The sequence below is a fragment of the Microtus oregoni genome, unplaced genomic scaffold, assembly GCF_018167655.1.
Source record: "Microtus oregoni isolate MIOR12 unplaced genomic scaffold, Mior012 000033F_ref0000390, whole genome shotgun sequence".
In the NCBI taxonomy this organism is placed as follows: Eukaryota; Metazoa; Chordata; class Mammalia; order Rodentia; family Cricetidae; genus Microtus; species Microtus oregoni.
In genome coordinates, this window is record NW_024543092.1 from 4,624,361 (window position 1) to 4,649,153 (window position 24,793).

Here is a 24,793-nt window from a genome sequence, read left to right on the forward strand (position 1 = left end):
TCTATCCATATTCCATACAGGCTGAGCTGTGATACTTGGGAGGTCAGAGCAAATAAATGTGCTTTTGATTTCTGATATTTATCTCTGGCTTAGGATGAGTTTATCTGTAGCCCTACAGATACTCCTGTAGTCCAGGAGTATCTGTATGCACACCTGTCTGATATCAAAATGCTTTCTGCCATGATTGTGTGGTTTTGACCTGTATCTCTGTTTCTGAAGGTAGTCCAGAAGTTGCACTCAAACCAGCTAGATAGGGAAGAGGGGATCCCCACGTTTGTGGGTGGTTTAGTCCCAGGTATTCTGTGTCGCATACCTGGTTGGCCTGCTTTGCAAGTTACAGTGTCAGCAGGATTCTGTTGTCCTCATTTGTTTCTGGCCCTGGGCGTTGGGTCTGACATTGGTCTTTGTATTTTTTTCTTTCATTCCTGGATTGTCACTCTTCCAACCAGCCTTGTCTTGTGCCCGCCCCTTCTGTTGGAAAGGCTTGGTTTATTTCTTCAACTCACACTGTCCTCTTGACTCTGTCAAGGATGGTCTTTATGATTGTGCAGTCTTCCAGGTGAAATGTGGATAAACACTCTGTTCATGTAGCTCTGATCTTTCAGATGCCATATGCCTTGAGTTTGTTCTTTAGAGAAATATGATATATTAATCTTATATTCTGAGAGTTTTTCTCCATAACTTATAGCTATTCTCTGTTAATTATGCTTCTAATTTTTCTTGAGAAGAATGAAGTGAAAAACTGTCTTTGACTTTTTACATAAGTAAATTTATGGTAAAGGAAAAAAGTTTCCTTTCTGGAGTTATCTCTATACATTTCAAGGCTTCCAAGTGTCAAAGTATTAGAGTTCAGAAGTCGCCATGAACCATCAACCATTTTCTAATCTGAGCAACCATTTTCTTCCTCTTTTGACAGTTTAGATGTGTTTAGAGTGTCTAAACTATGCCTTACTGGTAAAGAGTAATTTTTTTTCCTTCTTTGACCCTTATAAATCAGCCTCTGTTTACGCTTAGAGACCCTTTTAAAGATGAGATTCATACTTGGATATGAAGAATGAATGGCTAACAGACTAAACATTGAAACTGCGCCTTCTATTTTTTTAATCACAGAGTTGACTCCTGAAGAGAGAGCCCAGAAGATCGCCAAGGCTATGCGCAAGCAGTCTTCTGAAGTCAAAGAGAAGTGGGAGAGTCTAAACGCTGTGACGAGCAACTGGCAGAAGCAAGTGGGAAAGGCGTTAGAGAAACTCCGAGACCTGCAGGGAGCCATGGATGACCTGGACGCAGACATGAAGGAGGCTGAGGCTGTGCGGAATGGCTGGAAGCCCGTGGGAGACCTGCTCATAGACTCACTGCAGGATCACATAGATAAAACCATGGTCAGCACCATTGCCTTTGACAAAGACTATTTAAGGAATGTTTTGTTGTGGCATGGAGCACAAATAATGAGGCCCACATACAGAAATCATTATAAGGGATTCTAATAAAGCTGACACCACTTCAGCTCCCCACCCAAGTCAGGAATCTTGGCAGATGTTTTCCATATGTGCATTCCCCAGAAAACACTAAGGTACCTTTTATAATAATTCAGCTTGTTTAAACATTGTTAAAATTCCACTTGAGTATCCCTAAATAGTGTAGATTAGGTTTACCTATTTAAAACAAAACAAACAAGACCTCCCCCAACTTCTAAACTTCACTTGGTTTCACAATATGCTCTCCAATTTGTTTTCTTTATTTTCTATTCATTTGTTAAAGAAATGGAGTATTTATTTTTTAATTATTCCCATAGCCTAGATTCAACAGAATCATACCCATGTGGTACAGCCTCCAGGTTCTGTCTCCTAGACACTGGTGGTTGGATTTAGAGGTTTAATAAAAAAACAAACTGCTTTCACAGGAATTCTCATCTATAATTTCTATCTTATTGTCTGAGTAAATGAAAAATGAATTTAGTTATAAATTTCTTTTGTAATCAGAATTACCCAAGGTTAAGGATATTAGTTCTATGGTGTAAATCTACTTAGGTTGTTTGTATTCTACAACCTCTTCAGGGAGAAAAAGTAATGAAATTTAGGCAGTAAAAAACACACATTACAACTTGAGAGTATAGCAAGGTTTGTATAGTCATGAATCATGCCAGAGGATGAGCCATGAGAAACTCAAAAGGGATGAGTCCAATGCTATCTATCATGCATGGAATTTTTATTGCAAAAGGTACACATCCTTTGTTCACAGACACTGGGTAACATCCTTCCTTTGTATGAATGTGGCTGAGTAGAAAGACAAGCTCTGGGAAATTAACTTAATTCTTGAGCCAGTGACATAAGTAAATACCGGTCTTATGTACAGACATAGGAGTAGCAATGACTAGCATTTATGAAGGCTTATTGTTGCTTGCCAAGAACTGTTCTTAGTCATTTCATGTGGATGTCTCTTTCAGTCCTTACGCCATCCCAACAAAGTGGGTATTATTTCATGAAAACAAAACTGAAAATATTGCTCAATCCCACATAGCTAGGGAAGAGGTAAAGTGCTTGTGATTTTTTTTTCTTATATGTTCTTCTCTTGCACTGTAGAAACCTCTTTCATTCTAATGGTGCTAAACACAACCTTGACCAAGCCTTTGAATTTAAACCCTCTAAATTTTAAACACTTTTAAACTTCAAACGTTTACATTTAAAGCAAATGTTACAAAGAATATTAGTGTTTGCCATCTTTGACGGATGTTTTTTCTGGCTACTCAGTGAATTAATTAGGCCTCTCCAAAACCTATATCATCCTAAAATGCTTTCCCCTGGATACACGCTAATTTAAAATAGTCTAAGAAAAACATACACATTAGTTTATCAGTGCAGCTTTTTCAAAAGCTGAATATTTCTTATAGTTTTTCCTATTTATGTTAGGTAGTATGGATTGTATTTGAGGCCTTGTAGATTCTGAGCAAATGCAGTACCATCCAGCTGTGAGCAGTCCTTTTTTACTTTTTATTTTGAGTCGAGATCTTGCTAGGGTGTCTGGGCTAGCCTCAAACTCACTCAGTAGCCCCAATAGGCCTTCATCCTGCAGCCTTCCTGCCTCATCCTCCCAAATACCTGGACTTACAGACCTTTGGTACCACGCCTGGCTTAATTAATTTTAAACACTGAAAAGTCTTTTAATGCTTTACAATATGCAGATAGTATCAAAAAACGATAACAAACTGCTTCTAGATTTGAGTGGGATTTTACCCATTTGAATTTGAAAGTATTACTTTTAAAGTTGGGATGATTCCTGTTGACAAAAATAAAAATTTATAGCCGAAGGGGAAAAAAAACCCAACAGTTTGGTAATTGTTAGTCTTATTTAATTAAAGGAATCTCTGTCCTCTCCAGTCATATCTTTTTGTTCTTAATCTACTTAAGAAGAAAAGTAGGGGAAGAAGAAAAACCAATTAATAGTTTAATGGGAAGAAATAAATTGGATTAAAATACTTTTACATCTTAGGACGTAAAGGATTAAAAATTGAAGTCTCACTAAATGACATAAATTCAACATCTGTGACATTTTGCATGTATACTATATATCCCATATCGTACTGACAATACATGGGGAGGTAAAACTCAGTAGGAAATCCTAAATATTAGTGACCGTGTCAAAGCAGTGCTGGAAGATAAGATCCCCAGGAATAATGAGATAACTTCAGTTGCTAAAGTTATCTTTAATAATGCCGTTTTCTGTGCCTCTACCTTCTAGTCCCAGACGCCCGTGAGACGCACACCTGCCAACAGCCTAACGAACACCTTTGATAGTGGCAGATGTTTCTGTTTTTATAGCAACGAGGGCCATGTAGACTCTTATTCTCTTATAGGAAAAGCACAGTCAAAACATGATAAATGACTCCTTTATACAGGAACACATGGCAGCTCTGAAGCCATTTATAACTCGATTTATTTCAAGTCCCTTAATTTGGAAAATCTTAAAAGGCAAAAGATAAACTTCCTTGATAGAAAGGTTCCCCGTTGCCATAAAACAGCTCACCATAAAGTGAAAACAAAACCCAAAAGACTTTGCCTGTCAGACCACTTTCAATGTTTCCACCTATGTCTTGTAACAGGAAAAAAAGAAAAAAAGGGGATCTTTACACAGTAAAAAATTAAGCTTATTGTTCCTTAGGATAAAAACAAAACAAAACAAAAGCCCACCTGGCTTGAAGGGAGGATGTAATACTAAAACTCCTTTATTATCTGTTGAAATAAAACTGGTGATTATTTTAAAATTATAAAACTATTAAATAGTATGTTAATCCTAATCTTTAATACCTCCAGACTAAAAGGATGTAGATTTTAAAACTTGGATCCAGTTTTTGGGTCTTTGCAGGTAACCGTGAAAGAGAGTATTACTATATCAAGCTGAAAGCATTGGTTAAGAACCCTAGAGACACTTGAGTTCTGGCATTTGTGCCCCGCTGTCTCTGAGGGAATCTGGATTGCTTCTGAGTCCATGCGGAAATGCTCCCAGTGCTCCCCTAACTCACATTGCACTCTGTCCCCATCTGTGTTAATTCTTTGCACCCGCCAGACCTGTAACCATGTGACTTCATGTCTGCGAACTGGATTTGTACATCTGTCTGCATGACACATTGGGCCATATTTGGATGTCCAAAATCAATAGGGACAGGAAAAAAAAAAACAAACCTGCAAGTCAAATTCTTTCTCTTCCATATTGTAGCAGGTCACATGTCTTTTAGTGCTCCCTTTCTTCTGTCTTCTTTTGATACATTGGTATCTGCTGAGGTTGAAGTAGATCTTACCAAACACCTCTTGACATCCATGCATTCAAATATCATCCATATACTGCTGTCTCTCACACCTTGATTTACCATGCTGGTGTCAGGCTTAAGATCTCTTCTGGTAGTTTGTTCTTTGCCTCTCCTTTGGACTTAGCCACCTACCTTTGGACATGGTCAAGAATTTTAAAACACTAAATTATATTCTCTGATTTATTTTTGAAAAAAAAAAAACCAATGATTCCTGGATATTGGATCTTAGTAACCATTATGATTCAGGACAGATTGTGGGGGAGGCAAACAGTTACCTCTTCCCTCTTAGACTTGTCATCTGGTCCTAAAAATCTGACATAAGACAGAATAGCAAAGGTAGATTTTGTTCTTTATTGTAATATCAGAAAGAAGCCTGATGAATACTGTAGTATGTGCTTGTATGGGTGTCTGTGTGTACGCGCATGCATGTGTGCTGAATGTAGGGAAGTGTCACTTCTCCAACAGTTTCCTTGGGACAGGAAGACTGTAAATGCTAACAGTGGTAAAGAACTGAAATCTGAGATGTCTAGCGGTGGCTTTGGAATGGCTCTGAGCAGTCGGAACAGCCCTGCCATGACACGTGGTTTGTGTGTTTTGACGTGTGCTAGTTGAAGGTCATGCTTGGGCTGGAGACACCAAGCAGGAAGTCCCACTGGTGCAGGGAAGGGGCCTTCAGGCAAGGCTGCAGAGAGGTAAATGCCCTAGCTGAGTCATTTAAGGGTTTAGACAGACTAGGCAAAGACTTTGTCAGAGAAGGTGAACCAATGCTTTAGACAGGTGGGATTCTGTGGAGAAAATAGAATAATAACTATATCATTATTTTCTGTGTTGCATGGATCAGTGGTCACTCTTCCCATGCTTGCCCAGGGTATACAGCTTTTACCTGTCTGTGCTGTACCCGGAGATGGCAGTTCTGTTCTGAGACTCATCCATAGCTTTTCTATTGTGCTATACTCTTCCTGGTCCTCCCAGAGCAGAGGCTGGATGTGGGCAACAGAGCTTTCCTCTCCAGCATCTAATAACCATAGCTCGACAATGAGAAATGCTCTTCTCATTGGCCGCCTAACCTAAGCGTGACTGAGTTCAAGCAACTTGTTGCATTGGGTGAAAAAAAGGGAGTAAGGCAGCCATGTTATGATGCAAACAATGAAGAAAGTATGAAAGTAGAATCAAGTCTAGCAACAATAGAGTGGGCTGTGTTCTGTACATAAGAGAGGCTAGACAGAAATGCTTAGCTGCTCAGATGAGTTTGCAACTTGAGTTTTCTCTTTACACACACACACACACACTTAGAAGCTTGGGGAGTATCTGGATATATGGTTTATTAAAGGCCTGATCTAGCCAACTGCTGTCAAGAGGCATCTCGGCTTGATGGCCTCACAATAGCCTTTGTCTTTGGTAGGAAGATGGCAACCCTGACTTTTGTTAGTCTCCTCCAGTGACATCTTAAAACATCTGTTTTCTACCAGGCATTTAGAGAAGAAATTGCACCAATCAACCTAAAAGTTAAAACAATGAATGATCTGTCCAGTCAGCTGTCTCCACTTGACCTGCATCCATCTCTAAAGATGTCTCGCCAGCTGGATGACCTTAATATGCGATGGAAACTTCTCCAGGTACCAGCTTAGCCCCTTCAGAATGCTATCTGACACTGCCTAAAGTACAAGGAAGGGCACTGGAAATGTCAGGAGGCTGTGCAATGGTTGATTTGCATTTAGCTTCCTTGTGTACCAGTTCTGTAGAATGTGCATAGACTGAAGGCCTTGGATGATCTTTACCACACACTTCACTCTTAACACATGTATTTTCTCTTCTTTCTCTTCACTCTAGTATTCGATAAATATTTAAGCATTTGATAATGAATTTAACAAGCATCACATCAGGTATTTGTCTTTCTATGTCTTGAATCCAAGGGCATCATTCACTCATGACTATGGATTTTTAGCATAATTTATATATACTTTCTATATGATACTTATAGAAAATTATACAAAATTCAAGGAGTTGTGGATATTGGATCTATAGTCTACCACAAAAGTATTTGTCCTATAGTGGCCTGTTCAGGAAACATTTTATTACCTTTATTATGTATTCCATTTCTTTTGGAAGGTTAAAAGTTTTTGTCCTTTCTTGAGATATTGCTCACTGTTCAGGGACTTTCTTTGTCTTTACAGAAAGCACACCTGCACCCTAGCTCCTAGAACTGACCTTCCCAAAGGCAGTTATTTTGATGGCTTGCTTGTAGACTCCAGGCTTGTAGACTCCAGATTTGACTGAGCCAGGACTCACTAGCATTCCCAGGAATGAGCACTGGCTGACTACTGTCCATGCCAAGCAGGCGTCCATGGTACAAAGGATCTATGATGCATTCAGCATCCACCTGCTAGGAGCCAGAACAACTCCACCTTTCTGCTGAAAATTAGCAAGGGTTGTTATTACTAGGAAGCGACGGTAAATAATTCTGGCAAATTTCTCTAAAATATAACTCCTAATAGGACAAATGTACGATTTCATTTTATTTTAAAAGTTTGATACATTTTAATTAATAATATGGTTTTTTTGTACTAATCCCAACATCAAAATGCCCAATGAGATATCTTAGTAGATAAATCAATTTGCTGACAAACTGAAATTTGCTACCAATAACCCACACAGCAGAAGGAAAGAACCAAAAAGTTGCACCATCACACCTGGGTCCCACACTCTCTCCTGAATATTTTTTTTAATTTAATGGTACTTAATTTCTTAATGAAACTGAAGATCCGAGATGTGAATATTCAATATTTGACAGTCTTTCCTATTATTGTGAAGAATGTCAATAATCTGGGACTAGTCAGGCAAATCATATTAAATTTGTAAGTGTTCAAAGAAATGTTTGAACTTCCTTCTCTTTTCTTCTGCTCATTCCTCTGCATCATTATCTTCCATTATACTCATTTGAAGATTTCTCGTCCGGTCTTTCTTGATTTCCTTTCAGCCTTGCCTCTGTTATGGCCATCTCTAAAGATGGCAGACAACATGGTATATTTGAAGGGAAGCGTTCATTCTTCCAGCCTTATCTTTGGTCCTGGTAGTTACTAGAGTTTAAGCATAAGTCATGGATAGGAAGAGAAATCCATCCTAGCAGTCAGTGCTGTTAAATTTCAGGACCAGCAGCTTACTTGCTCATAAAATATGACATTTGAGTATTTGTCATAATGAATAAAGTCTACTCTGGTGCAATTCATGTAACTACCCAGGAGAAACCTGAGCTGCCCAGTGAGCTAGACAAATGCAGGTTTTATTTACAGGGAGCTGGAAATGAAATTGCCTATCCAAATGGAACAGCTCTCCAGCACTGCCGAGACCAATACCAGGGGAAAGGAAATGGAAATGTCAGAAGGCTGTGTGCAACTGTTGTTGGTCTGCATCTGGTTTCATGGCATCATAGCTGTGTGTTTGTAATGTGCGCCAGACTAACCATAGAATGCGTACTAACATATATAGAAGGTAGTAATACACATTGCAGCTACCCTAAGGGATGCTCAGGGACTCTTCTCTTGATAGGGATCATCAGGTGCAAGCTTGTAGGAAAGTCAGAAGACATCTCACACCCTTCTTCCTGTTTTCTATCTCTCGTATCTATCTACATCAATATTTCTGTCTATCATTTATCTAAATGCCTGTCAATCTACATCAATATTTCTGTCTATCATCTCTCTAAATGCCTGTCACCCCATTCTCCATCCGTTTATGTCTTTTCCTTAAAGCTTTATTTTTTCATACACTCTGGCACTTTTTACTATCTTTCTTACAAAAAAGGGATAGGGATGGGCCCTCCGCATGGCCACATCTTAACCTAAGCTGCCTAGAAGCACTCTTCCTGAGGGGAAATGAAATTGAACCGTTTTAAAGCATCTATCTGGCCCCAGATGGCCAAGGTATTCAAGTTGTTTTGACTAGTTGTAGCCTGGGGGAACCTCCTTGTGTCTCACTTTCTTTATATCTAAAATGATGACCATAATGATATTTAGTCAATGAGATTATTTATAGATTTAAAGTTCATATAAAAAGTTTAGAAGTAGGTCTGGCTTTTGTTACCACTATTTGATGTCAGAAGTTGATTTTCATACCCCCCCTCCCCGCATTAGTAAGAAACAAAGAGGAGGATTCTGCCCAAGCAATATGAATTGATTGAGCAACGGCATTACTTGATGCAGTAATTAAACCGAGGATACTATGAAAACCATTGTCTTAAAGTCAATAATTTCACCGGACTTGTGCATGTGTGCAGGTTTCCGTGGATGATCGCCTTAAACAGCTCCAGGAAGCCCACAGAGATTTTGGGCCATCTTCCCAACACTTTCTGTCGAGTAAGTATGAATAAATTTGAGTGAACTTGTCAATTAAAAGTATTAGCAAATTCCTTTGGTTCTGCCCAAGAAGCTATATTCTTTGACATAACTATAACTAGAATAAAAATGTGTTTAAGAGAAGATATTCATAAAATATTATGTGCTGCTTATGTAATACAGTATGAAATTTGTCTTTAGATATGTGTTCTCATGTAAACATTGTTTATGATAACTAATATGGTATAATATCATTGCTTGATCATACAAAGGTCATGGACTTTTCATGCCAAAAATTTATTTTTTAAGATTTTGAATTAGTTTTCTGCCATTTACAAAAAAATATGCTTAGTTTTTTTGAGCTGCATTTGCATTTTAAATTGCTAACATACAGAACCTTAAATGAGGAAATTTTGGTTTACTAGGCTTATGGTATTTGTGCAAGCCTTTCTTGTGGGCAGATGTTACAGATTGAGTGTTGCACATAGGCAGAGTTAATGGAGCATCCTCTAAGTGGAATTTTTAATTTTATGCACACTTCATGAGGATTTAAATAAATAATTTTGAACCCTATCTTATTTATCATTTGCCACTAAGGATATTTAAGAATGTTGAATTTTGAAACTCAGAGATTGAGTATAAATTCTGTCTTTTACCAGACCTGAGGATTTTTTTGAAAGTTAATTCCTTGGTCTTTGCATACCTCTTTACTCAGATGGCCTCAAAAATTAAATGCAAAAGTCTGTCGAATTATACAAAGCAGCCAACCCACATCTTGGCACAGATGCTTTTAGCACATATTAATGCCTTTCCTTTTATTTTCTATGGCAAGTATGTGGAAGAAAACAAGTTGTGTAATTTAATTCTACCTAAATAAACCTTAAGCTCAAGGCCAAGGATATTTTTCAATTTTGATAACTTTATTTTATCTAGAACCATAGAGAAAGGAGAAGTTGAAGTCCATGTCTCTTGAATAAGTTGATTCCATTGGTATTTTATTTTTGTCACTGAGACAAAACTAGGAACCTGAACCAAAGGTCAGAGTTTGCTTTCACATTCTTGATAAGTTTAATGAATCATTTTCTGTCCCCTAACTAACAACACACCCATATTCAGTTCCTAAACTGAGTCTGTTGGTGTTTGTATTTGAGTGATGTACAGCCCTTTGTAGTGGGTAGGCATAGATTTTTTAAAATGATTAACATATGGATATCATTATTGTTGAAATAAATAGGTGTTTATTATACTCATTAGATAGTAAGTATTATAATTTCTAAATCCTATTGAATATACCAAGACCAAATTAATGAGGAATTTGTAAATAATTGAGATTCTCTTTCTAGTTCAAATGATCTGTTAATATTCACCTAGCCTCCACTCCCATGGAAATCTAACTCAGGGTCCTGAAGACACGAAGTGTTGTAGGACTGGCATACACTTTGTGGTGCAAAGCACATGACCTTTCAGTGTTTAGCAGCTGACAGTCCAAGAAGCTTGCTTGTTCAAATTAATAATTATTAAATACATGAAGACGTGTGAGTGCAACTCCAATTAGTATATTTAATAATTCTTCTCCCTTGCTGCTTAGAGTCTTCAGCTTGATTGTGTTCCTTGGCCTTTATCCATGGTTACTAAAGAAGCCTGTTCCTTGAGGCACATAATAAAACCTGACCTGTTAGCCTGGTACCAACACTAAAAGGAGGCCGACTCTCCAGAGAAATCTAGTATACCCGCCTCCTCATTTCCATGCCCATTTGTGAACTTCCACGGACACAGAAAAATGAGTGCTTGCCTTTCATTGAGACGGGAGCAAATGTTAAGGAGGCAGTTTGCTGAATTAGTGTTTGGAAGGTTGTGTCTGAACTGTACCACTGATTTACTAGGTATACTTAGGACTGTTATTTTCGTCTATGTAGACTAAGCTTCCTCTTTATCGAATTCAAAGTCAGCGTGTGGATCTTGCTGCCTTTTTAAAAATAAAATATGGACTGGAAAAATTTGGCAAAGTTTAGAATGTAAGGTGCCAAGAAATTAAGAAAAAAAAATGGTGACACATGTCTACGTGATGTCTAGTGATACTTGCAAAATTTTATTTCGGTTTTCCTGATAGCTTGCTTAGCAGAATTAATAAGTTTTTAAGTACTTGATTTACTAAGACAGTTTTGTATTTTTACAAGTAATCAATAAACAGAATTGTGAAAAATGAAGTATTTCCATTAAAAGGCAGAGCATCCCAACCATAATGATTTCTACTACAAACATGGAAGCTTGTTTTCTGTATAATGCAGATGAAAATAAGTGTCTAATAGACTTCTAAGAGAATTGGCTTGGCTCATAAATACCCTCGCCTATTTTTATGTTAAGTTTTCTTTATAAAAGCTTATTATTGAGAACCATCTGTTCTTAATAGCTATGCGTATGAATATGGTACAAGTTGAAGAATATTATTAGTGATCTAGAAATTCAGTCTTGAGAATTATGGGTTTTAATCTGAATATTCAGTGTATAGCAGCGCCGTTTGCAGATGGCACTGAGCTCTGTGCTGTAATGGTTATGAACAATAACCGGATTCTGTGAGAGTGTTTCCATCAACAGGTTCCGACAACATCGCCTCTGGAAGTTGAGTCTCTTGGTTCTTTCCTCACTCACATGAATCTTTAAAGCTGTTCTGTTTGGCCTCGAGGTTTTCCTAATTGCAGGAATCCAGCTTAGGCCCAGAGAAGCTCTCTCATCTGCTTTGAAACGTGTTCAGTTGTTTTGTATTAAGGTGTAAGACTTGCTGCTTCCAATAACTTCCCTTTGTTTCCTCAGCTTCTGTCCAGCTGCCCTGGCAACGATCCATTTCGCATAATAAAGTGCCCTATTACATCAAGTAAGTTGATTGCCGTTCTTCTGTAAGTGCCAAGAAAATAAGTTTTTACCAAATAGCTTAAGAACTCTTCCTCCCCTGAAACTTGTTTTGTTTTTATTGAGATTTGTTGTTGTGGTGGTGGTGGTGGTTGTGATCGTTGTTTTGAGATAAGGTCTCACTATGTAGTCCTGTCTGTCCTGGAACTTGTTTTGTACACCAGATGGGCTTTGAACTCAGGGAGAGTAACCCAGCCTCTGCCTCTCAAGTGCTGGAATTAAAGATGTGTATCACCAAACCCAGCTCCTTGTACTTTTAAAAACAGAATTTAACCCTGTTACCTAGAGGAAGCTATGAATGATTACCATTGGCAAGAAATTAGCTTCAAAATCATAGTGTTGTTTTCATTAGGTTTTCCTGGCCTTGGGAAAAGGTAACTGAGTTACTGTTCTGTCACCACAATTATCAGCCTTTCTCCTCCTCATCCACCTCATCATCATCATAATATTTTTTTTCAACCTAGTTTCTCTTTTCTGTTTTCTTCTTATGTGCCGTTTTCTGAATCCTGTCTAGTTTACTCGCCATCTTATGATGCCGATCCTCGGCTTACTCTGTATTTTGTCACAGACTGGAATGATAAATTGCTACTATTATCCCTAGAAGTGTAAGTTAGGGAAGCCGTTGATTTACAATGCAATCTAGCACTAAGCATTGTCATCGACCCTATTATGTGTAAGGAGAACCAGATCGTAATTCTGAGTGTGTGCACCGAGTATCAAAAGACAGCCATGGCTCACATTAGCTGTGTGGCCTTGGGCAAGCAGGATAAAAATCTCTTTACCAAATTTTCTTTATATTGTGCCTGAAACAGAATGTGGTCCCTTGAAACCCGGAAAAGCTTGTGAAGACAGCATTAATGGGATTGCGCTTCTTTATGTATCTTCCCTTCTATCCTGAAATCCATCCTCTTTTTTAAAAACAAACTTGTCATCATCTATAAAAATATATTAAACAATATATGTTACATTGTTTTATGAGAATGTAACTCCTTTAAAGATGTCCAATCTTAAAACCCTGGAACACGGAATATGTTAGGTTGCTCAGCCGGGTAGTTTCCAGAATGCAGATCACCACAGGCAGATTATCCTGATAGAGTCAGTAACATCATGGAGACTTTAGAAGAGAAAGAGTGCAGCGAGGAGAGGCCAGACTTAGAGAGGAAATTACAGATGCAGCATTGAAGATGGAAAAAGAGGAATGGAATCCTGGGATACGGACGCTGTCAAGAGGCTGGAAAGGAAGAAGTGAGGTCCTAATACCTCCCAGAGGGGAACACATCCATGCCAGACTCAATGCCAGCCTTTAGAAGTTTTTGTGTGCTAGCATTAGAAAATGGGTATATACACGGTACCAAGTCTCAGAATCCCATAAAGATTGATTAGAGTTAATTAATGGATTGGAGTCCTCTATAGTCAGATTTTTTTTTTAAATGTAAGATTGATCTAGTATAAATGAGTTTGTTTTCATTGGATAAAGATAATAGGAAATATCTTACTCAGTGAAGCTTATACACTGATTGTTTGGTTTTGTGTGTGTGTGTGTATGCGTGTGTGTGTGTGTGTGTGTGTGTGTGTGTGTAGGATAGGGGGCGGACTGCTATAGCTCACCTTTAGTATAAGTACTGCTGTTAGCTGAAGAATTTCTGTTTGTCCACATCACGTATAGATGACCAGGAATTAAGTAGAGGTTAGACTTCCTCTCACACTAGAGTTTATATTGGGATCTGGTGGAAGATTACTCTGGCTCAGACTCAGTTCTTACGGAAAGAAAATGTGGAGGAGAAAAGTGTTAGGTTATCTGACATCTTGATTGGCCATAACCAACACTGGAAAAATAATATAAGATGCAGCAGTGGCAATTCTTTAATGATGTTCTTTAGGAGCAAACCTTCCTATCATGTGATCTGCTTCTTTAGTACATATCGGAATTTCTTTATTATTTATTTGTTTGTTTATTTATTTTTAGTAATTATTTGGCACTCTCACACGTGCATTCTGGCCATTTTCATCTCCCAATTCTCTCTTAACCTGTTTCCCACCTCCATCGATCCCCTTCTACCAACACCGGTTCCTTATCTTCTCTGTATTTCCTTCTGTGTTCTTTTCTTTTGTACCTTTGTGACTCAGGTTGTCCTTTATGAGCATGGGTCTGTAACTGTCCACTAGAGAATGGCTCGTTTTCTTAAATATATGTAGATTTAGTGTTAAACACCTTTCAAGATTTTCACAATTTAGAACAAATTCTCCTAGCTTTGTGAAACACATTTACCTGGAAAACTAATTTTTTCATTAGTTACCCAGTTACACAGCTTTTTAGTTCATTTCCCCATAGAAAAGGGAGCATTAAACTTGGGAGGTAGAGTTAAGGAGCCAGTATTTCACACGGAGAATTATTATGAAAGCCAAATTTAATCCTCAGATAAACTCAAAAGCAAGTAAATGATAAACGAAAAGGCTTTTAATGTGTACTTTCCTTTGCATGCCTGTACAAATAAGGAGAAGAAAAATGTTAAAAACCTATTTAGCATTATTGTCACAGTATTAGAATTTCCTGGGGCAAATTGAGTGAATTAATTCAGCCAACAGAAAATAGTATTCAAGTGGAAACTTTAACTTTACATTTTAATACCTATAATACTGGAGCACAGCAAGAGGACTTGAAAGGAGAAGTCAACTTAAAATTATTTATAGTTTGTATCTTAATTGTATAGGTTAATTAAAATATGTATTATGCAAATCAAGGTGGTTCTTTATTAACATTTTGAAGTGCTCTGCAGTGAGTGACATGTTTTTAAGAGTGGCAGGATAGAAATCTGAAATGTAAGGACATGTCTAGGTGGCATGAATCTTTGTTAATGCCTGTATTAGTCAAGTTTCAGTTGCAGGAAGGAATGCCTGAGATGAAATAAATTAGCCCATAAAGAAAAAAAAAAACAGGCCAAATCAAACTGCAGAGTAGGGAAGCCCAGTCCCAATGGATATATCTACAAATACTCCCTCACCTAAGGCTCAGAGAACATTGCAGAAGAGCGGGTGGAAAGATTGTAAGAGCCAAGGGATCAGAGAGTTTGTTGTGAGACTGTGTCTCCTAGTAACATTAGAAGATACACCCATAAAGTCTCACCAACATGTCTGCCCAAACGTGAGCTGAAAAAGGATGAAACCAATGGGCATGCCAAAGAGGATGGGGGAAAATCCACATTGCCTCAACCCTACACAAAGAACTATGGGCAACTGAGGAAAGCTGGGAGTGAGTGGGCGACTTGGCCCTCTTCCGGGAAGAACGTGCATACTAATTGATTGTCCAGTGCCAAACAGTCAGCCCTGAAAACATAACATACAAGTGTTATTATATAGACTCAGCAGCTTATATTTAGGAATGTGTGTATGTGTATGCATACATACATATATGGTTCATGCAATAACAAGTAGTGAAAAAGAGGCCATGATTTGGAAGGAGAGTGGGGAGCGGTATGGGGAGGGGTATATGGGAAGTTTTAGAGGGAGGAATGCCAGCATAATCTCATAAATAATTGAAAAAAAAAATTATATATATATATATCTTAATTAGGGTTTCCATTGCTGTGAAGAAACACCATGGCCAGCAGCTCTTATATGGAAAACCTTTCATTGGGGCTGGCTTACAGTTCAGAGGTTAGTTCATTATTGTCATGGTAGGGGATATTTTGAGGCATGCAGACAGACATGGTGATGGTGAAGGAGTTCTACGTCTAGATTGACAGGCTGCCGGAAGACCAAAGGAGCCACTGGGCCTTGTTTGAGCTTCTGAATCCTCAAAGCCCACCCCCAGTGACAAACTTCCTCCAACAAGGTCACACCTACTCCAACAAGTCCACTCTAATAGTGCTACTACTCATGAGCCTATGGGGGCCATTTGCATCGAATCCACCACAGTCCATAAAATGAAAAGGGGGAAGAAAAGGAAGAAAGAAAAGAAAAACAGTTTACTTTTAGCTTACAGTTCTGGGTGTTCCAAGGCATGCTTGGTTGTTCCTAGTGCTTTGTTGCCTATTAACAAGAAGCATGTCACAGAAGACGCCTACAGAGAGCAGGACCCCTCAACCCCTCCTCTCATAGCAAGGAAGCCAAAGATAAGAAAAGAAGAGAAAGGAACTTCAAAAGCATGCTCCCAAGTATGTAATGATGTCCCACCAGGCCCCACCAGGCCCCAGGTCTTAAAGGTTTTATAGCTTCCCAATAATGCAACCTCAGGGAACAAGCCTTAAACACAGCCTGGGTGAGCGGAAGAGTTAGCAGCCAGACTCAGCTGTGTCTTACATTGATGCGCATCTCTGAGCTGTATTTGCTGTCTAGAAAGGAGACTTTCCAAAATAAATGTTTATTTTTTTCCAAGACGGTTCAGTGGCAGCTCACCTTACTCTCTAAGTTTTGAAAGTTTGATCTTGGCTCTGAAATATCCCTCATTATGCTAAAGGGTTAGCTCAAACTTTCTCTGCCGTCACACATACTGGTGTTTCTTCCCTGTTGTTGTCATACTCCAACTGTGAATAGATCTACATTGAGTATTTTCTTTAGTCTGTCACCTCTCCCTCTGTGTTTCTGTTTTCTGTTTTTCTCTTGGTATCTCCCAGAGCTCTTTGAGTTTTTTCCTGACCTCTGCAGTGTGTTCTCTGTCTGCTCCAATGTATTGAGTAGTAGAAAATTAGAGTAGAAATTCAATTTTAGGAGTGAGTTTTCTTTAGCTCCTTCATGTAGTTAATCTACGTGCACTCTGTATGTTTGTCCTGGGTAAACTGCTTACATAGTGAAGAGGAGAGAATCAGCGTGAATTTCTTTTGGAATTGTGGACCTAGCTTAGGCGGTACAAGAGCATTGGTTTTGCCTAACTAAGGGTGGAGAAGATGGACTGTATGGGAAGCCGTAATACCCAGTCTGACGTGGAAGTGGAAGGTCCTGGAGGTGTTGATCCGCCAGCAGCAGCTGCACTGTCAGGGGCAGTTTACTTTGGAGGGTTCCATAAAACTGAAACCAGGACCAAAGGAGTCCCCAGCAAAGGAATGATGCACAGTGGGAGATAAGTTTGCTTCTTTCTGGAAATCTCCCTACGGGAGTTTTCCTCCCTTCCTCTTGTCCACAGCACAGATTATATTCCTGGACTCCAGATTTATAAGTGGAAGCCCTCAGGACACACTTTGAGTACCTCTCAAGAGGTTCGAGTTTGTGTATTTTAAGTGATAAAGAAATAAATGAAATCGAAGTGCAAGAAAATGTGAAAATCTATTTTACTAAGAAATGGTCTGTGACTCACTATGGAAAATAAATATTTAAAACTCACTGGGCCAGCTCCACTGATGGGGGGTTGCTCTATGAAAGGATTTAAGTACCTTGGGATCACAAAATTTCCCCTGTGCTAGGAGGCAGCCTCAGACCAATGAGCACACCTTGGCCAGCTTAGGGAACCAAACAGCGGGCAAGCAGGCAGTCCGACATAGCTGGCTACCAAAATGCTGTCAAGGGAAGCATTTGGCAAATTCACCACTGTACTGGTTAATTGAGATCCTGGTTAATGTAGACAGAGCTGACTGTTTCTGAAAACACCATTGCCTTGCCTAACATTTGTATGCACAAACGCTGGCTTAGAAATTCCTAGATTCCTTAGCAGCATTGCTTTGTGATAACACCACCATCTCAATTTGAATTTTCTGTTTAAAAATTTATCAGAGATAAAGAATGGCTCAGTGGCCATGAGTATGTGTTGCCCTCGCCAAGGACCCAAGTTTGGCTCCCAACACCGACGCCTGACTGGGTTACACACGACTGTCTATAACCCCAGCTCCGAGGAAGTCCCCTAGCCTCTGGCGGCACCTGCATTCACGTGCAAATTTCCCTCTTGCACACATTAAAAATAATAAAATTTAAGCTACATTTATTTATGTGTCTATGTGAGGGAAGGGATTGCCGCAGTACACACCTCGGGTGAGAAGACATCTCAAAGAAACTGTTCCTCTCCATCCACCATGTGGGCTCCAAGGGTTAAACTTAGCTGTATGGCCTTCACTCACTGAGCCATACTGCCAGCCCTAAAGTTTGCTTTTTTTTTTTTAGGATGAGGACCATATTCAGTTTCTAAGTATCTGCCATGTAGTACAAAGGATTGCTCTGGAGGCAGCCACAAAAGAAAGAGTGTGTGTGTGTGTGTGTGTGTGTGTGTGTGTGTGTGTGTGGTGTGTTCTTCATCTTGTGAAGATTAAATGGTTAAAATTATTATTTTTAAATTATTAAATTAAATTATATTTAAATTACTATTACTGTAATAATAATTAAAAATTGTAAAATAAATAGAATTCCTTCTGTTCGGCCTATGAAGTAAAATGATAGAGAAGGGGTTTCGCATGACCATCTAGAACAAATTTGAGATAATGAATCTGCTTTACAAATAAATGAGCAGCTGAGGTCGTAGAATTTTGTCATTGTTGTTGCGGAGCTCATAGGTGTGCATTCACCTTTTGAAAGGAAATCACAAGGCTACGATGATAAGGTTCCTCTGGTGAGGTCATCCCCCTGATGTCGCTGCCCTGAGTCAGAGCCATGCCAGGCTCCCCAGGGCCAGGGCAAAAGCTGATGACTGATGGATGGGTTGGGTAGTTTGAGTCCCCTTATGTGAGGATCAGAGGGAGGTGGATGTGTGGGGCAGAGGCTGCTGGGGTTCCCTATGGGTTCTGGGCCCCCTCTGCTTATTGTGTGTGTGCATGTTTACCCTACAAATCGATCTTTAATGCGCCTGCACCAGAGTGTTGTCTGTCCCTCCCCTTACACCCGGGTCCACCCATGCTGAGAATTAATTCTGCTACTTAATATGAAACCGAGTGCAGGCAAATCTTCTCTCACACTCCTCTACCAACTATCCTGTCATCCCTGCCCACAGTATTGACTTTCTGGATTTGGCAATGTAGTATGCCTATTTCTTACGGCCTTCTACAAGCTGTGCCTTTGGACTGGCTCCTGAATCTCAAATTATTTTAAGTGCACTTTACAGTTGAATCCAACAGAGTTCTTCACTGTTTATATTTTGTATTCTCTTCCTCGTGTCCTCCTCCTAGGAGGAGCCCGTGACATCTTTTAAGGAGCGTTCTGACCCTTCAGAATATGTCTCATATGAATTATGAACAAAACTCTCTCTTTTGGAATTTTGACAGTCAAGCTTTCTCCTTAACCCTGTCAGTTTGTAAAGTACATCTCCAAAAAATGCGATCTTGAATTTCCTGCCTTCAGCAGTCCAAAAGATACATGCTTGTGAGGGGTCTGAGGAGCTACTTATAACCTGGGGAGCACAGAGTTATCCCTCGCTCTCATACACAGTCTATAGCCTGGGGAGCACAGTTACCCCTCGCTCTCATACACAATCTCTCTCTGCCCCAGCACCCCCTCAGCACATGAGATTCTGTTCACAGAGTGAGGCCTCAAGAAACATCAGTGAGCCCTCAGGCACTGGATTTTCTTCTTTTAGCCCATACTTGAAGAAACCAAAGATTCAGCAGCCTATGATGGCAAAATACCTCCTCTTAGATCTTTGAGACGAAATTACCCAGTTGACTGCTGTCACTCTGGGCTGAAGGCATCGGTTTCATTTAAAGTTTTTTGGTTTGTACTGTAGACACCTGTGTCAAGCTGATTTGTTGGGATCTCTTCCTGGATTCCCCGACAGCCTTTATAATGCCTGTGTAAAGTGGTTGTTACAGTAAGACCAGAGCTTGTGTTTCATCTTAATCAGGTTTATTATCTATTTTTTCCTTATCATTTCTTATCTTCCAATGTACTACATAACTTCCCTAGGAAACTTCTTATCCCTAGAGATAGGGCCTTCCCACTGGGCACCTTGGGGCATGTTGATAGTTTTGATAAGAGTGAAAGTTAGAAGCCAGGTGCAAGTGGATTGAGTAGATAACAGGGCAGCAGGAGGTAGAACTGTTGCGTAACAGACTGGTTTGTGGAGCAGTGGGAAAGGGGTGAGAGCTAGCAGAAAAAGGTTTTGGGTGTGTGTGTGTGTGTGTGTGTGTGTGTGTGTGTAGGGCTATAGCATTTTTTTTTGAAGAGACAAGTTTTACTGTGAAGTCCGATAATGCAGTGCATTTTTTAAAAGCATTTGGGGGGGGGGGGGACTGCCCACTGCTATGTCAGTGATTTTCAGTTAAGTGGGAAAAGGAAGGCAGGCAGAGGAGGGAATGGCATGGATTTGGAAGCAAGGAGATAGAAGCCTCATCGGTCAGTTTTTAAGTTTTCAATGAAGTACAAGACATAGGCAAGATAATATTGGAGAGGGAACCCCTTTTCCATCAGGAAAGGAGAAGGAGGTAGGAAGGGGGCTATTGTCTTGGAGTTTAGGGTCACTAGTACACTTCTCAGTAGCAGCCAGGGGTCTGAGGCTTGGATTCAAATATTTAAAGTTGCGGTGGTCTGTCTCTAGAGTGATTTTTCTCCATCGTTTTCAGCCACAGCTGCTTCGGTTCAGAGAAGCAAAGTAATTGAGCAGAGCCAGGCCTGAGCTTTGCTAGGGGTGAGAAGGAAGGGCGATAAAAGTGCTTGTGGTGATTATAATGATGGACTGCCGCCTCAAATCTGGATGGGCTCATCAAGAAATAGTTTAAAAACCTTAATTCTGCAAATCCACTTCCATATCAGGAACTCAGGCTGAAATCAGACCATCTGTGCTCAGAGCCTCGTTCCTTCCCGGCCCCTGGCCCCCGGCAAGTTATCTGAGTGGCTTCCACTCTCCCCTCCCACGTCTGCAAAACAGTGAACATAGCCATCTAAATCACAAATAGCATCACCATGTGGACTGAGTTCCACACACATAGAAAAGTACAGTTTGCTCACTAGAATAATATCCTATTACTTAATTAATTGATTAATATCATTTATCCTAAATCAGCCCTTTATCTCTCTCTTTGCCCAGCAGAGAAGAAATCTTTCTTTCTCTGTGGTTGTCCTGGTGCTGGCAGCACAGGCAGTTGCTTTTCTTCTGTTTGTGCTTGTCATGAGTCGGTCTCCTTCCGTTTTTTTGCTCTAGTGTGCCTTTTGTTTATAATCAGGAAAAAAAAAGTAAACAACAAACTTTGGGGAATCCCGTTCAGGTATAAAACTGGATAGAGAGTAGCAGGTAGGTAGATTTAGCCCCTTCAGTTTTTGGACAGGAGGAAGACCTTCCATTCAGTTTGAATTTTCAGCTGGGGAATGCAAAGGGATTCTACTAAGGACAAAGAGGCTTAAAAGTCATCTTTCCAGAGCAGTAGTTTGCCCAGAAATCTGTCTCTTTCCTTTTTATTTAACAAACAAACCCACAAAGGTGGACTGTTGGTTGGTTCATGGCCCCTCTGCAGGATTAGAAGACAGCACTTTTGTGTTTCATTTGTTTGTATACTTTTTTACATGATTTGCATTTTATTTTCTATGGTTTATGACTTATGAAATTACATATTCTCAATAGTAGTAAGTAGAAAACTCTACTCCTCCTTAACCTAGTTCATTAAAAGGTATGGGATGTATAAACTGTGCCTTGTCCCTGCTGCAACACCTCAGGGTAAAACTGTCACTTACAGTAATTATACCAAAGTGTATAGCTCCAAGAAGGACTGTCACATGTCCCACATGCTGACAGTTTTCAAAAGGAGCAAAATCTTGACTTTTCTCTACACAGAAAGAACAAGTGATTGTAATCAGCTCACTCACCTCTAGCATTTATGTTTATAACTGGAGTGAAATGATCACCGACAGCCATCATGAAATCCAGTTGGAAGCATGACATTGGATAGATGCTAGAGCACTATTTGGCTATATGTCAGTGTTTGGATATCATGTCTGTTGGATCATCTTTCACAACGAATTGGTATGAGAGTCAGGAAGAAGTTACAATAGACCCCAAGAAGGCAGAGAGCCACATCTCTGTAGAGCAGGTTAAGGGATATGAAGATGAGTTTACTCAGAGAAACAACGTTGATAAGGTCATCAGTATCTGTGGGGTAATAATCATTGCATTTCAGGGGACATGATTTGCATTCCTTTGGACAAGACTGCCCCAATGAATACTGTTTTCGGCATTTTAGATAGTGCAAAAATAACATAAGCTTCACAGGGGACCCAGTAGAATTTTCCTCACCAAAGCCTTCAACAATTTTGTTATTTCTCCTCCAGTAGCAAAATGGAGATGTCTGGACACCTCAGTAAGAAGAGGTCACCGCTCTCACTAGCCTGTGTTTCATGAAATTCTTGAACATAAATATTCATTTGGATTTTTAAGTTTTCATTTTGTTCTGGGTCAGCCTCCTGGACCAGTTGCGTTGCTGAAGTAGAATTTTTGGTAGCCACATTACAGTGTGGCCCAATGGTGTCTCTGGCTGCAGTAAAGCTCCCCTCCCCACCAGCCTTCAGACTGCTTGGAAGATGGGCACTGTTATTTTCAGTGAAGACGCCACCTTGCTTCTGTTTTGGTTGCTTGCTCTGGGCAAGCTGGAAGCATTTTGGCAGGAGTTGCCCACCAAGCAGTGTGCAGCTGTTCAAATACTTACAGCCTTTAGGTTTAGTGTGGATTTTGTTCTGACCCTCTTTCTGCACTTAAAAAGGAAGAAAAGGAAAAAAAAAAAAAAAAACCACACACCACCCATGTCTACTCCTTTTTTTTTTTTAACTGTTGTTTTGTAAACCACAGCTTTTCCATTTGTAACCAGAGGCTGTGTTTACTTTAAGCCTTTGCAGTTCTGCCTAATGAATCAACTGGTACTGAATTCACAAAGGAGACTCCCTTCCTCTCCCTCCATCTGTTTGCCAAATGTGTGCACTCCCTTGGCTCCAGGACCTGGTGCCTTCAGCACAGAGCCATTAGCAGCAGGCTTTGGAATTCTTAACTGTTCGCCTGACTGGCCAATGTGCCACACAGAGTCGTCCAAGGGGAAGGTTCACATCTGTAGTTCTAAAGAATGCATACATAATACTTAAGTGTGCGATATCCAACTCTGCATTACTGAGAGCTTTAGTTTGGCCCGTGAGTCTTGGTTTGTCTTATTGCGATGGGTTATGTATTTTTGCAGTAGTATTTTCATGAGGACAGAAATTGCTTGAATTAAAAGAAAAAAATAACAGTTAAGTCTTGGGCGCAGAAGATTGGCAGCCCATGGTTGCACCAAGGAATTATACTATGTTTTCACCAAACTATTCTTTATCTCTTACTAGTGGCTGAGAAATGAGTTTCTGCCAAGTACAAAATGACTGTACTATGAACTGTCATTTTTTTTATTAGTTTAGACAGCTTACATTTGCCCATGGTAGTATGGGTAGTTAACAGATAGTGCGGTTTTGCTGGTATTCATGTCAAGTGGACATACTTGCTCCTTTGCACTAGAGTTAAGCTTAAGAGTAGAGCAGCCAGATAGCTTTCCAACATGTTCTAAAACATCTTCCCACTATAGACTTACTCTGTTTGAGATCCTCAGGACACTTTACCTACTATTTACTTATTGAGACCCATTATGAGTTACCGCGGTATTCTGTTACTCAAGTACACACAGCAATGGTTCTTTTCTTTGCCCAGGAATGCAAACTACTTTTTTGATATATTGCATAGGTTATAAAAGCAATGATTTCTCTTAAATTTATTTTTATGAATATTTTAATATCATCTCTTATGTACTGTGCAATTTCATATAGCCTACTAAACAGTTTCTTAAGAAGTAAGGTTCATCTCAGAAGTCTTTTGAGAACTATTAGATATTATTACTCTGTTATGGCCTAGATAAGGGACAGTAAACTATTTTTAAATATAATCCATCAAAGTTATGTGCATTTAAACTCAACACACTTATGCACACACACACTTGCTTACATCACACGCATACACAAACACACACTTACATATACACACATACCTAGTTTAAGCCCTACCCATTATTTATTTTACTACCATCTCATTCCTTTAAGATTTCCAACTAATATATGAATGATAGCAGCAAAATAAAGATGTGTTTTCTGAATAAAGAATAGGGCTCATATGTAAAAATTATCCACTTCTTCTACAAATGGAAGTACTGGTTATTGAATAAAGCGAGGAAGATGGGGGTAGAACTAAAGAGACAAGAGAAGGACGGCAGCGTAAGGAGAGGCTAGAAACCTGAATGTATAGGGAGAGGAGAGCGAGCACTAGGGTTAAAAAAAGGGAGACTCAGTAGATGGCAGGGTGAGGAGATGATGTTCAGATTTAGTCTTCCTTTCTCTGGCCTTGAGAAATTTGATTAGGGCTTTTAAAGGGTAGTAACTCTCGATAATGTGGTAGGTAACTCTTCACAGCCCTTCTGCTGTCAGAACGTTTGCTCCGATGAAAATGGCCATCTGCCTCCAGAAATTATTCTGCAGCCCACATTGATTTCGCCACTCCCAGCTCAGCTCCCAAGGGTCCCTGGTAGTCATTCTTTATGTCTGAGTTTTGGCTTGTAGCTGTTATTGTTTTTTAGAGAGAGAGAGCAGAATTTTATCTGTCTTTTTATAATACAGTTGCACAAAATAAAAATGATTATCCAGAGTGTTTTTCATATGTACGTGTGTCTATGTGATATGTGTGTTTCTGAGTGTTCCCATGTATGTGGGAACAGATGAGTGTGTGTGTGTGTGTGTGTGTGTGTGTGTGTGTGTGCGTGTGTGTGTGTGTCTGCATGTATGGAAGTCAAGTCTCTTCCTTGACTCTTCTTCAGGCCTTATATATTGAGGCAGGATCTCTCACTTGAACCCA

At 39.6% G+C, this 24,793-nt stretch overlaps 1 protein-coding gene across 5 annotated transcripts in view; it reads left to right on the forward strand.

Moving 5' to 3' along the window:
• The window catches only part of Utrn (utrophin), a 519,634-nt gene that overhangs the window by 418,864 nt on the left and 75,977 nt on the right, over positions 1–24,793 (forward strand). For 4 of the 5 annotated variants that reach the window (XM_041680414.1, XM_041680415.1, XM_041680417.1 and 1 more), the window contains 4 exons: positions 1,111–1,379; positions 6,271–6,417; positions 9,075–9,153; positions 11,944–12,004. In XM_041680414.1, the coding sequence (XP_041536348.1) occupies positions 1,111–1,379; positions 6,271–6,417; positions 9,075–9,153; positions 11,944–12,004 (556 nt within the window). The remainder of the gene's footprint in view (positions 1–1,110; positions 1,380–6,270; positions 6,418–9,074; positions 9,154–11,943; positions 12,005–24,793) is intronic. The other variant, XM_041680416.1, reaches the window with a different exon arrangement.